The sequence below is a fragment of the Telopea speciosissima genome, chromosome 2, assembly GCF_018873765.1.
Source record: "Telopea speciosissima isolate NSW1024214 ecotype Mountain lineage chromosome 2, Tspe_v1, whole genome shotgun sequence".
Taxonomy (NCBI): domain Eukaryota; kingdom Viridiplantae; phylum Streptophyta; class Magnoliopsida; order Proteales; family Proteaceae; genus Telopea; species Telopea speciosissima.
Genome location: NC_057917.1, coordinates 23,293,596 through 23,311,072, shown reverse-complemented (window position 1 = coordinate 23,311,072; position 17,477 = coordinate 23,293,596). Strand labels below are relative to the sequence as shown.

Sequence of the window (17,477 nt, the reverse complement as noted above, 5' to 3'; positions counted from 1 at the left end):
TGGAACTTGGAACAATGATGGGCAACTTTGATTAAATCCTACCAAACTAAGAATTTTTTCTTCTCATCGGGTTCCTCACTGGGTCAGGTGCATTCCGAGGTCGAGGTTCTCAAATAGGGAGGGAACGGAAATGACGACCTCACCCTACTCGGGTAGTGTGTTCGGGCAGGGAGTGAGATCGTCATTTCCGGTCCCCTATGAGAGGAACCTATGAACCTGACCGGGCAGAGAACCTGAGAGAAGTTAAGTCCCCAAACTATGCTATTTAATTATTTGTTTTGCGCTATTATTATTTTTGGGGAAAATTATAAGGATTATTTTTGCTTGTGGAACAATGTAGAATGAAAGCACTATCGTTGACTTGAATTCTGGGACGCGAGCATTCTATTTGATCCAGAGAGAGAGAGAGACTTGAAATCTGGGACGCCAGCATTCTATTTGATCCACAGAAAGAGAGAGAGAAGCGCCACCTGCGTTTGGAAGAGTGAAGAAGGGAAGAATCAGAGGGAGAGAAAAGGAAGGGGTAAATTTGGAGACAATAAACTCCCAAGTCGCGGGCTCCGACTGCCGTTCTTTCCTGTCCGGTCAAGCCAAGGTCAAGCGATGTTCATATGCGTCAAAGGATACGGTTTATTCTCTCTCTCTCTCTCTTGATATTTATGAATTACTCATTCTTTTATTGTTGTTTCCTTTTCTCCTCCTTTATCTTTTATTCATTTTATGGTATCTTATTTTTTCTTGCCATTTAAAACCCATGCCATCTTTTTTCATCTAAATGATTTTTCCTCATACCATATTTTAATCCATAGAGAAGGAAATTAAAGGAATTCCTAATATCCCTTTTCGCTTCCTTTCCTTATTTGAATTAGTTCGCAGAAATTTCTTTCAAATGAAATCCCGAGCGTCTTTGCTGACCATTCTGATAGCGAATTTGACAGTGATCATGCGATTAGAGAGTTTCATCCATTGATGATTTTGTTAACTTTTCCTCCGGTAGCGATTAATGCCTAATAAGAAACATTTTCCTGCTTCCTAATCCAACTCTTTGTGTATCGATCTGATTGTTGTAGATTTATAATGTCTACAATTTTGATGAATCCGATGAGTGCTAAGTAATTCGTTGGATTTAAAACATTCCTTGGTGTGAATTTGTAAGATTATGGATTCCTGATGACTGGAATTTTTAGTTGTAGTTGTATTTATCCCATAAATCATGATTTATGTTCGCTTTCTTAAAAGTTGCTATTGTTCTGCATTCTATAATACCCGACACTATACCTCACAACCTATTTTAAGAACTATGGGGTTCACCTCTGTGCTGGAGAATTTCCTTGGCCATTGCATGACGTTGGAGCTCTCCTTCAGTATCACATTGTTTGATTGATCATCTTCCGTACTTGATATGTTCAGTGTTGCAGGTGTGGGTGTTTCTTATGCCTAACTATCCTTTTTTTTTTTGTAAAAAGTCTTTTCACGTCTGTAACTGAAAAGAAAGGACAGTGACTGAGTTGAGAGATTATCAGATTAGATTACATGCCTACTCCTTTGCTGAAATCTTAAAAGCACATACAAAGGCATTTACAGAGAGAAACAATGAAGTTTGCTGGTTTGTTTTCCTCTCCAATCAAGACTATTATGGTCCCTCACCCCCCCCCCCTTAAAAAAAAACCCCACTTCAACAGCACTAATTGCTTGGATTGTGTGTCCAGAATCAAAGTACACAAACTACTACATGAGCGAAATAGGAGCTGCATAAACTGTGAAAACGGGGTTGTGGAATAGCAATACATGTGTTCTGCTACTTGGGCCCGCTGTACAGGGTTGTATTGATTGGTTGAAAGTCCTGAAGCATGGTTTGAGGAATTGGTATCGGATCAGCCGATTCGTACCGGTATCGGTGGAGCCCAATACCCATTCTTGGCCGATACCGTATTGGTGGATTGGTACAGACAAGGGTACAAATGTAAAAAAATTTCAAATTTTCAAAGGAAACAGGGGTAAATTTGTCCAATACGGACTGATCTGGACAGATTACTAAAACCATACCTGAAAGAGAGTTGTTCAGGAGGAGGTGATACCTGTTGGTACTGGATTCGAAATATTAAAAAAAAAGAATTATTCTGGATTCCATTCAGTATGCCTCATAGCTCAACCGCAGAGTGGCTAGATCACATCCATAATTATAGGTATAAGTTATAACTGCAGTATACATGAGATTCAAAATGGTCTTCGAATAATGCTGGGCCAAGGGGGAAGGAGAGATCCAGTGACATTAATGCAATCTGATACCAAACCTCTATTAGTGGGCTCTTTCATGGATTCCTCACATACTGCCTTACATCTTGTTTCAACCTGCTCGTAACCTTTCATTAGTTTTGATGGCTCTGAGAAAATCCTTGTGTTCCATTCATCCTAGAAATGACAAAGAGGTGCACTACCGTTAAAAATTTCAACTATCCATGCAATGTTGAGCCCATGGCATAAAATTGTGCCTAGATATGCCTTATATTGTAAGATTTCCTCAGCATATTTATTGAATCCATTTTTTTCTTCTGTTTGAAAATGAAATAGTTAATTTGCATTTAAAGTCTAGATGTTTAAGGGAAAGAGTACTATTGTCTTTTTAGTCTTATTTATGGCATTTTTAAACTTGCAGGATACTAGGACACTGTTCTTAAGAATCTGAAGCAGAGCTCACTAAGACACAGTTAACTGTGTTACAGCTCAAATACTGTCTATTTCCACGTTCAGGGGAAGGAAAACCTTGGTCATTCATGTGGCCTCTATATCTCATTTTAGACAAGTTTCTAAAGGCAGAGGATGAAAATGCTGATCTATCAAATGGAGATCATTCTACTTTTGTAGGAGCTTCCTCATTTTTTGGGTGGCCGTTGAATATTGTAAGAAGCTACAACAGCTGTTTGCCCCGTTCACAGTTTGTTCAAGTGAGTGAGGGCTGACTAATTCTCTATCTCTCTCTCTCTCCTTTCCTACAAGTACTTCTGACAGTTCTAAGTTTCACCAGTTGAGAAAATACAATCTAATCCAGTCACCCATAAATGCATTTTTTACTTATACAGCATAATGATTCTTGTAGGTTCCACACGTTAGCCAGCTACATAGTTGGGACTGTGGTCTGGCTTGCGTTTCAATGGTTTTGAGTACTCTTGGCATTGAGCACTGTGACCTTCACTCTTTGGGGAAGCTTTGCTGTACAACAAGGTATTCTTTACAGAATGAGCCATTGCAAATGCTCTCAATTTTATTTGTCATGAGGAGTTGCTTATATTTACTTTTGAATTGTTTGGTTGCAATACATAATCTGCTGTTGCATTAGAACTTAACCCTTGCAACATATGTAGGCATTTTAAGATTTTATTATGCCTCCCCAGATAGTCCATTATGATGGAGTTCTTTTTCATTGAAACTGATTTTTTTTGTCTGTTTCCTCTCCTCAAATGGTCAAAGTGCCTTCTCTAAATCATTAAACAATTTTCATGTTTCTATCCTCCTCTAGATAGTCAAGTTGATTTGGGTCATATTATCTCTATATTAATGGTTGAGTGAACAAACTGTAAATGTCGGCCCAAATGAGTTGGGATTTGGATTAGGGAAGCAAGAGAGAAAGGAAGGAGATGTTGGAGAAGGAAGAAGAAGAAGATGAAGACAAGAAGGAGAAGAAGAGTGTATTTCGGTGGAATAATTTGTGTGAGAGAGAGCTCTCCACACCTATATTACTGCATTAATAGACTTTTAGAATAATACATACACCTCCCTAGGGAGGTAAAAGATAAGAAAGGTAAAAAATAGAAAATACACAATAGGGCAACTAGATATAAGACTAGTTCCCAAACTATCCTTATCACATGAGTTCTAACAACACTAACACTCCTCCTCAAGTTGGAGAATAAATGTCATGCATTCCCAGTTTGCATAAGAGAGTACCAAACTGAACGGAGGTCAGAGCCTTGCTGAAGATATCCGCTAGTTGGTCACCAGTCTTCACAAAAGGAGTACAAATGCAGCCTGAGTCTATCTTTTCCTTGATAAAGTGTCGAATCACTTCAATGTGCTTGGTCTTGTCATGTTGCACTGGATTGTGGGCAATACTGATGGCTGCCTTGTTATCATAGTAGAGTCTTATAGGGCCTTTAGTGTCAAATCCCAGTTTCTGAACAAGCCTTTTCAACCATATGATTTCACACACTCCATGAGCTATAGCTCTAAATTCTGCCTTTGCACTGGATCTGGCTACAACATGCTGTTTTTTGCTTCTCCATGTAACCAAATTACCTCCCACTAAGGTACAATAGCCTAAGATAGATCTCCTGTCTGTAATGGATCCAGTCCAATTGGCATCAGTGAAGCCTTCCACTCTCAAGTGATTGTGCCTTGCATACAACAGTCCTTTCCCTGGAAAAGACTTCAAATATTTGAGAATGCGATACACAACATCCAAGTGGCCACTCTTGGGGGCATGTATGAATTGGCTCAGCACTCCTATAGCATAAGAGATATCAGGGCGTGTCATAGAGAGGTAAATAAGCTTTCCCACATGCCTTTGGTACTTTTCCCATCAACAAAGGAAGGACCACAATCTTCTCCTAGTTTGTGATTCTGCTCAATAGGAGAACTTGCTGGTTTGCAGCCTAACATCCCTATCTCTGTCAGCAAATCAAGCACAAACTTTCGTTAACATATGTTGATTCCTCTCTTGGTCCTTGATACTTCAATGCCTAAGAAATACTTCAAGGGACCCAGATCTTTAATTTCAAACTGTTTAGCCAAGTAGATTTTCAGTTTATCTATCTTAGCCATATCATCTCCAGTGACTACAGTATCAACATAGACAATGAGGGCTGTGATGGTACCATTGCCCTGCTTGGTAAAGAGAGTATGGTCAGCTTGACTCTGGGAATATCCATTATTCAGAATAGCCTGTCGGAAACGCTCAAACCATGCCTTTGGTGACTGTTTGAGTCCATATAGTGCCTTCTTGAGGAGACACACCTTCCCTTCAGCTGAAGGTATTTTAAAGCTTGGTGGGGTTTACATGTACACATCCTCTTCCAAATCACCATGAAGAAATGCATTCTTCACATCTAACTGATATAATGACCAATCTTTATTGGTAGCCAACGATAAAAGAACTCTTATAGAGTTGTGCTTAGCTACAGGAGCAAATGTCTCTTGATAGTCAATCCCATAGACCTTGATTGTACCCCTTGGCCACCAACCTTACTTTGAATCTTTCAATAGTACCATCAGATTTATACTTGATTGTATAAACCCATTTGCATCCAACTGGGACACGGCCCTTGTGAAGATCTACCAATTGCGAAGTACCATTCTTTTCAAGAGCCATCATCTCCTCAGATATAGCTTGTATCCACTTTGGGTCAGACATAGCATCAGTAACATTCCTGGGAATAGAAGCTGTAGAGAGGGCAGCAATAAAGGCAAGACCTGTAGGAGAAAGAGCATCATAGGAAACAAACTGGGCTATAGGATTAGTACAAGCTCTTTTCCCCCTTCTAACAGCAATATGAAGGTCTAAATCAGATGGAGGATAAGGGATATCACCAGATTGAGGAGAATGAATCTCAGGATGTGGATCTGGATCCAAAGAGGACTCTTAGTAGGTCTTCATTCCTTCATTATGCAAGCCTTCACCTCTCTTGTATTTAATGTGGTAATCCTTCTCCTTACCAGAACCATTGTCAACAACTGAATTTGTATTCACATCCACATCCACAACCCTGTGTTTTCCAATGTCAAGCATAAAGGGAGAGATAGGTAGAGGATAATGAAGGAAATCAGCAGTCTATTCACTTCCACAATTCTCCTCCTGAAGAGGATGCTGAGATGGTGAAAAAAAGGGACAGACTCAAGAAAAGGGACATCTTTGGAGGTGAGGCACCTGCGAGAAGATGGGTGATAGCACTTGTAACCTTTGGTAGTAGAAGAGTACCCAAGAAAGAGACACTTGAGGGCATTGGGATCAAGTTTAGTACGATGTGATTTGTTAACATGCACATAACAAACACAATCAAAGAGTTTAGGAGGAAGAGAGAAAGCAGAAACCTGTGGAGATAAGATTTCTAAGGGAGATTTGAAATCAAGAAGTTTGGTAGGCATGCGATTAATGAGAAAGGAAGCAGTGAGAAGAGCTGTAGACCAAAAGGTCTTGGTAACATGCATGCCAAATAAGAGACTATGGGTGACCTCTAATAAATGGCGATTTTTCCTCTCAGCAACCCCATTTTGTTGGGGTGTGTCAACACACGCGAACTGATGGATAATGCCATGATTAGTAAAGAAGGATTGGAGGCCACCAAACATGTATTCTCCTCCTTTATCAGACCGAACAATTTTGATACGAGTATCAAACTGAGTAAGAATCATCTGCTAAAAATTCTGAAATGCTTCACAAACATCACTTTTATGTTTTATAAGAACAGTCCAAGTAGCACGAGAAAAATCATCAACATGACACAAAGTAACGATAGCCAAATAAAGAGGTAGTAGGGGAAGGTCCCCAAACATCAGTATGCACAATATGGAAAGGAGCAACAGTTCTATTACTATGGTATGGATAAGAAGAACGACAATGTTTAGCAAACATACATGGTTCACATTGAAAAACATGAGAAGAAGTAATAAAAGAAAATAAGTGAGGCAACTGTTTCCTCATTACAACAAAAGATGGATGGTCAAGACGACGATGCCATAACATAACAGACTCCACAAAACTACTATCATTACGTCCACACATATAGGACTGAGCTGTGGGTAAAAAAGGGTAAAAATGGTAAAGGCCTTACTCCTCACGTCCACTACCAATAATCCTCTTCGTCACCAAATCCTGAAAAAGACAGTGAGAAGGATAAAAGGTGACACAACAATTTAGAGATTTAGTCAAATGACTCACAAATAAAAGATTAAGAGTAAGATTAGGGACATGAAGAACAGAAGTAAGAGAAATAGATGATGTAATAGGGATACTACCCTTTCCAAAGATGGATGAAAGAGAAATTTTGAACGCATAATACTCCCGTCCCCGCATTTTCCCGTATTTTTATAAAAAAACGCGTTTTTTAATCGATCGAGTATTATACTCGTATAATTCGTGTATTATACGGTATATACTTTAAAAAAAAAAAAAAAAAACCCAAAAGATTAGAATTTAGGGAAACGATTTCACTTTCCCTTTCGTCCCTTTCGATTTGCGTTGAACATCCAACCCTAGCAGGCGACATTTCTCCTTCTTCCACTGTTGTTCGGTTAGTATCCCTTTCTGTAGTTCCTATTGTTTGCTAATCAAACCAAAAATCACAAAGTTCCAACTGCATCTCCATGGAAAATAGAAACGGAAAGCTTTTCTGAAAGCCGAGCAAAAAAGGCTTTGAAATCATGGCAAGTATGGTTTGATTTGACAGTGTTTCTGAACATTGTGAAACAAATGCTTTTCTTTAGCTTATTGTGCTTGTCCGAGAAGTTGGTCTGTGGTAGAAAGCCCAATCATCCAGCTCAAGTTACTCAACTCATTCTCTTCTTGTTCTTATTTTCCTCCTCTTGTTTCTTTGGTCTTTGAACTTTGATGGTGGTAGTGAAGCAAATGAATCTGGTGTGATATTGGCGAGAACGGCTCAATCTCTATTCTATTTTATTCTTGTTTTTCTGTCTCTTGTAGCTAATGTGTACAAAAGAGAAATGGGTAACAGTGGAGATCCATATCTGGCACTCTCCCTCTTGTCTTGTCACTTGTGTCCTTATTAGAGACTATTTTATGGGGTTTTCATGGTTCCAGAACACATTATGTCTTACTTTTTTTTATGTTTGATGAGATGTAATAGACTATTATATTGATATTTTATGTTTTAGAGACTACTTTATTGATATTTTGGTATGTTAAATGATAATCTTAGAGATGTAATATAGGATATTATATTATTGTGTTTATTTTAGTTCATAAAATCATGATATTATTTTGTTTATTAGGTGGTGAATGCATGTTATATAATGAATATATGTCCGTTTTTTTAAAAGTATTATTGCCGTCTATGCCGTATTATACCCGTATTAAATGCGTACCGTATTATTATTGTATGCGTTTTATGAAGCCGGATTTTTGAAAAGTATTATTACCGTCTAGTCCGTTTAATTGCCGTACATATCCGTTCCCGTTCAATTGCCGTTCCTGAACTTACTAACTAAGATCCTTACCAGAACAAATGGTATAGGAATCATAATAATGGGACGTACCAGTTATGTGGTCAGTGGCCCCAGAGTTAATGACCCAAGACTGGGCTGCAGTAGAAGCTGAGGTAGAGACCTGTAAAGCTGAGGATGAAGATGAGCTGGCCATGAAAGGTGTAGAAGATGTGCTCAACTATGACAACCCGGCGAACCACGGCATCCACCAAAGTGGAGTCATCATGTGCAGCATTTGCGTCAGTCATCACGGAGTAAGCTCGAGCTTCCCCTCTACGGCCACCACGAGAACCACCATGAGTACCAGGAGGGCGGCCTTGAAGAGTCCATCATCTATCCTTGGTATGTCCAGATCTCCCACAATGATCACATTTAAACCTGTCTCTACCAACTCCACTGGCACCAACTGTCTCCACTGCTCTGTCTTCCTCACGTTTAGGCCCTTGGCCTCTACCACCTCCACGGGTGTCTCGGAAAGAACTTGAATTGAGAGCTGACCTCTCAAGAGATGATGCTGGTGTTGGTTCCATAGTAACATGCCGAGTCTCCTCACTCTGTAAATAACTACAAACTTCATTAAGTGATGGAAGGGGGGACCGACCTAAAATCTGGAGCCTAATTGGCTCATAGTCAGGGTTCAGACCACCAAGTAAAGTGAAGACACGCTCCTTTTCAAGAGTCCGAAACACCTTTGCTTCATCCTCTGGGTTGGTGAAATGAAGATCCCTATAGTGGTCATACTCCTCCAAAAGACTAAGAAAAGCATTGTAGTATTCAGAAATGGTCTTGTCACCCTGCCTCATTGTGTTAATCTTTTAGTGAAGCTGATAGACCTTGGCAGAGTCACCCACTCTATCAAAGGTTTGGGAGACACCGTCCCAGATTGCCTTGGCAGTTTCTTTGCGTATAAACCTTCTCCCAATCTCGGACTTCATGGAGAAGATTAACCATGTCATGACTGTAGAATTTTCGATCTCCCATTTCTCATAGGTAGCTGAACCAGGTTCTGGGGCTTGGATAGCACCTGTAATGTACCCAAGTTTCCCTTTGCTCCTAAGAGAAAGCCACACAGAGTGTGACCAGTCCAAGTAATTTGTGCCATCAAGCTTCACAAAGGAAATCTGTAGATGTGTGTTCTCATAAACCAACTGAGGGGCTGTTGGAGTGGGCAGTGAATCAGCCGAACCAAGCCCAGATGTGGGTGAATCAACCATATTGTAAGGGAAACAGCACTTGACCATAAACAAGAACACCAAAGACAAATGGGGAGTACACACTCAACCCAAAAACAGATTTCAGCAGAGAAGAAACAAGCACAACCTTGATACACTTCACTCTAATACTCTCCAATGAGCAGCATTCACTTTAAACAAGTTCAAAGACTTCACAAGAGCTGTCCACAAGCATTTCTCAACCAAGGAAGCAACATATGGCAGTCCAAAAACAAGAAAGACAGAAACAAAGCATTCTCGGCTTTACCTGGGCAGCAAATGGAATCCCACGAAAAAGAGTTATGCTCATAGAGCTCCTTCTATCAGCAAGGGGGGACATAGGGGTTATTACAAGGACTCTTGGGCGATTCTAGTAGTCTAGGCCAATACCCAACATGCTGAGAGAGAGGTAGAGGACCTGCAACTTGAAGTTGGTGGAAATCCTGGCAGCAGCTGGGTGAGCTCCAAATCTTCAAAAGAGCTTCAGCATAGCTTAAGTAGAACTTCCAATCTTCTAAATAGGTAATAGGAGACCTATTTCATACTCTTTTAACAAATCTTTACATAGGAATCTCTTCCTTGAAACCCTTGAACCCTTGATGCCCTACGCAAGGTTCGAGAACTCGGGTCTTGGTGGCATCTCGGCCAGGCTAGAAACCGAGTCGAGCTGAGATCTCGCCGAGATCTCGGTGAGTTGCTGCAATTTTTTATTTTTGGACTCGGACCCCCAATTCGGTGGGTTGTACACATATTTTGGGTCTGAAACTTGGTATCTAGCATATTTCAGGCCATTTAAACACAATGGCATGCCCAGATTTGCCAAAAAACAAGTCCAAATATGAGTTTCACTTTGGACCATAGGTTGGTAGGCGACGAGTCGTACTAAAACAACCTAATCTACATATAATTTAGTAAAACATAGCAAATTAGCAATCAAAACATTCTAATTAGTACACATCAATCAAAACTTTGAAATAAAATGTACATTACATCAATGTTCACTTAATTTGTTACAGAAAATGAGATTGAACAAGAAATTCATCCCCATATCGATCCACATAGAATTCCCATGTCATGGAATTGCTATAGTGTTGCAAATAGTGTGACACAGTTTCCATATAAGTCTTCTGATCAACATATACCAATTTCCCTATCTTAGGGTACATGGGAGGCTGTTGGTATGAGGTGTAAGATCCACTGCTACTGTCATATTGAGTTTGAGGCATGTATGGCTGGTTTGGGACTAGGAATGTGTACCCAACACCTGACGCAGAGCTTTGACTGTCATACTCAGCTGCTGACGGCCCATACTGACCATAGGCACTATAATTAGAACCGGTGCTCTGCTGGCCATAGTCATAGCCATGATGATGCTGAGATGATTGCCATGACTGATGCTCACTAGTAGTATCTATACTCATGCTTCCGAAACTTGTAAGCATGGTGTTCATACTGCTGTTGTCCTCCTCCTGAGCATATGACTGATGTGAGTGTTTGCGACCCTTCTTTCTGTTGTATATTTTAGGGTGGCCACCATGGTCTTGATCTTGAATGGCATGCGTAAACTGAGTCGCACCGGTGAAATGCACAGGGTCCTCCTGCGTTCCAACTTCTTGCTTGTACTGCTTGCGCATCCCCTCATGACGATCATCATAATAATCGCCACTCCGTATGCCACTAGCAGCAGCAGCTTCACCACCACCACCACCACCAGCATCACCATCACCATCACCATCACCATCACTAGCATCACCAGTGTCATCACCACCACCATCATCATCATCAGCAGGACTTCCTACAGCAGGCTCAAAAGGTTTCGGTGACTCTGCATGTGCACGCCCCTCTTGCGTCGACATATATTCATCAACATCAGTGTCGGTTACAGACGCAATGGTGGGGTCGGGCCTACCCCTAGACTGATCCATATCAGGTGTACCACGATCCCTCACCCACTGGAATAGGGGATCCTCATCGTCATCAGAGTCCTCTTGAAAAATGTTGGACAGTTCAATGGGTTCTTTATCATTGGCCTCAATTCCTTCACGTATGTGCCTCATCCTTAATCTCATATTGTAGTGCACATACACAAGCTGCTCCAGTTGTTCGCTACCCAAGCTGTTCCGCCTCTTTGAATGTATCAATGAGAATGTACTCCAGTTGCGCTCACATCCGGAGGATGAACAAGTTTGTGAGAGCACTCTCACTGCTACCTTCCTCAGGTTGGGTGAACTTGTACCATAAAGCACCCACCAGTCGGCTGCATTACAAATATAGAATAGTAAGAATATGTACATTCTAAAGAGATAAAATTATAATTCATAAATGTAATATCATGCCACCTACCAGGGTCTGACTTTTGTCTACCCTCCACTGCAGTTAGTCGACCGAAACTTGCTGAGGCCTCTCTGAAGTAATTGATCTATTTTCAATTTGAGGCATTAGTATTTCCTATTTAGTAATTACATTCATAAACTACCTACCAAAGTGCCAAAGTCCCATACTCTCACCTCATCATTGCAAGCAACTTGTGTCTTTGGATGGGGCTCCAACTTCTGAGTAACAGCTTGAATTGCCTCTAACAATTCTATGTCTAGCCCAAGATCATGGGAGTAGTGATACTTTGGATTCAAATAGTATGCTGGTAAAGTAAACACCACAAATATAATTTGTTAGTGACTTAATCGCTTTAATGCCTTTAGGGTTTTGAATATGTAAATGTAAAAAAGTTATAACATTTAAAGTATAAAGTATGTTTAACTCACCAGCCTTATGCAATGGATGACTCAAGTGCTTCTCCCACCGCTCATCAATGATGTTAGTGTAGAACTTTGCACTTCGAGGTATAGCAGCTCTAACCATTTCCTTCATTTTTTGGATGGCAGCATAAATGTGGCCCAAAGTAGGCTTCTTCTCTGTATCAACCATCCTCGACGCCACCACCGGCTCTAATATGCCAACCACTTTCCCCAAGTCCTTCCAAAATCCATCATTTGCAATGGTCTGTTGTGCTACCTTTGCTTCTTCTGACTTAGAACCTTGCCAACCAAACCATTCATGACTTGCAAACATACATCTTAGACCTATCGCCTTACTCTGAAAGCTCTTCAATGAAATGTAATTGGTGGCAAATCGAGTGACACCAGGCCTCACTAAATCTCCATTGCATTTCTCCCTCATCAAGGCTAAAGCATAAGAATGGTTGAACACAAAAGTTGTCACTTGTCTTGCCCTATTTACCACACCCGCCACCAAAGTCTTTTTCCCCATGTCCTTCAGTATTAAATCAATAGAATGGGCTGCACATGGGGTCCAAAAGAGCCGGATCCTCTTACTTTTCTTATTCATCAACTTCTCTCCAGCCTTTTTATAGTTGGAACCGTTATCCGTCACAATTTGGATAACGTTCCTTGGTCCTACCTCCTCCACCACTTGCTTCAACTCCTTATACAAGTATGATGCATCCTTTATATGCTTTGATGCATCGATAGACTTCAAGAATAGTCTTTCCATTGCAACTCACCATGAAATTTATGATGGACAGCCTAGTAGGTCCAGTCCAACCATCAGCCATAAGAGTAACCCCATGTCTCCCACATTGACTTCAAACCATCAATGTATTCTTTTAGCTCCTCTACCTCCTGAGGCAAATATACATTGTATAATTCAAATGGTGAAGGTCCCTTCCATCCTGCACTAGCCCTCCCTGCAGCATCAAGGAATGCATTATAGTATGTTCCTTGTGCTACATTGGCTGGAATGCCATGGTAAAGCATGAACTTGCTGAAAGCTTTTCGTGCTTTCTCTTGTTTACCACTAAATACTTGTGGGATGGTTGGCTGGTAGGCATCTTGTTGCCTAAAAGTGGTGGGATCCTACTCAAAAATGGGTTATGGGCCTTGTACTCGTGGTCGGGTTTGGGGTCGTGGTATATTTCTTGTCCCAGTGCTTCTCCTCCTCTCATCTTCTTGCACTGGTGCAGCTGAGCCAGATCCACCAGCTCCTCTTGCTTGCTCATATGCTCTTATATTATCAAAATGAAAACTTTGTCTACTCTCAGCCAAAGTCTGTTGGTAAATTCTCCATTCAGCCTTTGATTGAAACTCACCAGGTGGAGGCCCAATGTCAGTATCATCTCCGCCACGGACCTCTGCACCAGCCCTCTCTAGTATTGCCTCATTAAACTCTTGTTGCATTCTTTCCCTTTCAGATTTTTTTAATCTTCCTCCTTTCAAATGTTGTGCCATTGCCACTTTCACTTGGATAGGAACATTTGGGCATGATGAAACATCCTTGCATGTACCAGACAAGTGTTGCTTTAACCTGGTGGCTCCTCCAGATAGCAACTTCCCACAATAATTGCATTTGGACTTCTTTTTGTCTGCGGACATGGGAACTCCATGTTGCCATGCTATAGCAGACATTGTATACAAAATGTCTTATGTTTGACACTGTTACATAAAAAAGCATATATTAATAACCATGGATCACTTAAAGTAAGGTATTCAAGACTTAAAGTATGCTATTCATAACTCTTAAACGTAATGTCAAGCTACTAGAACTATGAAATAACTATCTCTTATTTATCCCCTAACCCTAGTATTTATTTGTTAATTAAAAATAATATTTTGAATTTTTTTAAAAACTATTTATACTTTAAAGTATAAGAAAAATATAATGTAATGATGAATTTGACACCATTTGAAGTTGAATATTATGTGCATATGTTGTACATAATTTTCCATAAGCAATAAGTATTTTCCTTAATATTATATATATATTTTTAATTTTTATAATATATTTATTAAATCTGAAAAATAAAATAATTTTTTTAATGGGTGAAAATAAAAAATTAATCCATGGGGCTGTAGAGCATCCTAAGTAGTTTAACATATATCAAAATCATTTTCAAACAATCACTATTCATCCTATTTTTTTCATTTTCTTTTTTCAAATAAATCATTTATTTTTCCAGAAATTATAATAAATAATTTATTAACTGAAAAAAAAATCCGACTCCATGAAGTGATAGATTGGGCAAAGATGTTCAACATATATTAAAACCACATGAATCTAACAAGGATTACAAATTTTTTTTTGGAAAAAATAGATTTGGAGAAGAAATAGAAAACACCTTTGAAATATTGCAAATAGGTGATGATGCTCCAAATTGGCACTTGAATCTTCACTTTGGCACTTCAATCTAACTCCAAACAGTGCATTCCATCCAACAATCGAAAGAAAGAAGAAGAAATTTGAAGGAGAGGTGTTTTTCCCCTTGGTTTAGAGCCTATCGAGTTCTGTTCCTGCTCTCTTTTATGTTGGAAATGGGTTTTTGGGTGAAAATTGGGCTGAATACAAGTAAATAGCACTTTTGGGCCCAACCGAGATATCGCCGAGATCTCAGCGAGATATTGGTTTTTTTGTATTGAAAATATCTTGATTTTAAGCTTCGAGATATCACCGATGCCGAGATCTCGGCCGAGAAATTGCACTTTTAGGAACCGACTAGTAACTCGACTCAGTATTGCCCAAAACCGAGAAACTCGGCGAGATCTCAAACCTTGGCCCTACGATTTCAAAGAGAAGAAAAAAATAGGAACCAGGAACTGAACACGACTCTCAAACCTGGTTTAGCTCTGATACCAAGTTGGGATTTGGATTAGGGAAGCAAGAGAGAAAGGACGGAGATGTTGGAGAAGGAATAAGAAGAAGAAGAAGAAGATAAGGAGGAGAAGAAGAGTGTATTTCGGTGGAATAATTTGTGTGTGAGAGAGAGCTCTCCACACCTATATTACTTCATTAATAGACTTTTAGAATATTACATACACCTCCCTAGGGAGGTTAAAGATAAGAGAGGTAAAAAATAGAAAATACACAATAGGGCAACTAGATATAAGACTAGTTCCCAAACTACCCTTATCACATGAGTTCTAACAACACTAACAAAATGGTTATAACTAGGTTTGGTAAGTTGTTGAGTTTTTGTAGTTTTTTTTTCTCGTTTTCCTTCAAAGATGTTATGTTGATGGAATTAAGGAACCAGGGGAACATTTAGTGGAGATTCTATTGGCACTCAAGATTAGGCTTTATCTTTTTCATGTTTCCTTAAGTAAGACTATGCATATTGTTAGAGAATGTATCTCAGATCGAAGTCTATGGATCTCTATAGACCTTCATACCGTGGGGTTTTATCTTGGGTTAGTAGTTTAGGCTATGTTCTCCTAGTTTTCTGTTGAAGGATGATCCGTCGACCCGCGACCCGGATCCGGATACACTAAAGTGTCCAAGTTCATTATGCACATGTTGCACATGTGATTCTGTTGGGATTTTATCCATTATTGTAATGATCTTTAATTATAAATAAAGTGGCACCACCACCGCCGCCGATGCTTTGGGCTCTTGGTTCAGCATGGTTGACTACATGTGTTAATGCATGTTGCACCACGTTAACCATTGCTGACCACTAACCACCACCATGCTACCTACGGCTGTCGCCCTACCGTGTACTGTCGCTGCCACCCCCATGGCCCTTTTTGCCCTCCTTTAGGGCATCCTTTTTTGCGCTGATCACGTCGGTCTCCTACTGCCACCGCCTACTGGCCCTCCTCAGGCTACAGTCTGCCACCACCATCCACCGTCGATGGTTTCTATTTCCTTTTAAGGCCCTGTCTGCTTGCTGCTACATCTTCCGGGGCCTCTCCAGCCCCTGCCGGTGCCTCTCCAACCCCTGCTGGTGCCTTTTTATGGCCTTTTTTTTTTGCTCTACAACTGCTGTGACTTCTCTTTTATACTTCTTTGAGGTGTTTCTGCCCTCTTTATGGTTCTCTACCTCTCCCTATCTTGTGAGTAGCAACTTCTTTCCAACCTCTAGTGCATTTGTTGGGTTTTATTCATGGAGGGATCTAGTACATCTAGTGCTACTGGGAGTGGTGATCTAAGTCACCCTATTGCTCGTCACCATCGTCCTACTCTCCAACATGGCCCCACTAAGTTGAATGGAACAAATTACTTAGCTTGGTCTCGTGCATGCCTCCTTACCATTTGTGGTAATCATTTTTTGGGGTATATTAAATGGTGATACCCCTATGCCCACTAAAACTCCGACCAAGGATAGTTGGTTAGAAAACGATGCCCTGGTATTAGTTCCAGTTTTGTCCTCCTTAATTCAGCCATAGAGTTATGGGATGCTGCAAAGCACACTTATGGTCAAGCTAGCAACTATGCCCAAATATATGAAATTCGTCGTCAAGCTTAGGAGACTAAACAAAAGGATCTTTTTGTGTCTGCCTATTATTCTGCCCTGGCGACATTATGGCAGCAATTGGACTTTTACCATCCTGTCACTATGACTAGCCCAGTTGATGCATCTACATTTGCAAAGGAACGAGAATTGGAACGAGTTTATGCTTTCTTCACTGGCTTTAATCCAGAGTATGATCGGATGCGCATTCAAGTTCTCAACAGGAGTACCTTTCATACTTTACTTGAAGCCTATAATGTGATTCAGCATGAGGATTACTGCCGTTCTATCATGATGCGTCCTATTGCAACTCCTCGGTTTGCTCTTGTTACTACACCACAATCTTCTTTACCTGTAGACAGTGCTGGTTCAGTCAGTAAGGCTAGTTCTACTCGTCCTCCAGTATAATGTGACTGTTGTGGCCGTCCTTGTCATATTGGGGAGGCTTGCTAGAAATTACATGGCCGCCCCAAGGGGGCGAAAAGGGAGAGAAAGTTGGTTCTGCTCGTCCATAGGCTCAGGCTCACTTGACCAAAACTCTTGAGGTTACTGGTACTTCATCTATGTCTGTAGAACAACTTGTGATTCAGCTCCAACGTTTGATGACCCAGCTTGGTTCTGCCTCTACTACCATGGCTTCCTCTCCATCCCCTGCTTCCCATTTAGCTTAGTCAAATATTTTTCTTGCATCCTCTCATACTGATTCTTCGTGGCTAATTGATTCTGGATCCTCAAATCATATGACGAGCTCCTCGAACTTCTTTGCTTATAACCCTTGTTCGGGCAAAGACAAGGTCCGAGTCACTGATGGT

General features: G+C 40.5%; 1 protein-coding gene across 1 annotated transcript in view; it reads left to right on the top strand.

The window, feature by feature from the left end:
• The first annotated feature begins 2,627 nt into the window (after positions 1-2,627).
• LOC122652793 (guanylyl cyclase 1-like) overlaps positions 2,628-17,477 on the top strand; it is a 109,026-nt gene continuing 94,176 nt past the window's right edge. Inside the window, exons 1-2 of the mRNA XM_043846649.1 lie at positions 2,628-2,945; positions 3,098-3,222. Of these exons, the coding sequence (XP_043702584.1) occupies positions 2,775-2,945; positions 3,098-3,222 (296 nt within the window). The 5' untranslated portion in view covers positions 2,628-2,774. The remainder of the gene's footprint in view (positions 2,946-3,097; positions 3,223-17,477) is intronic.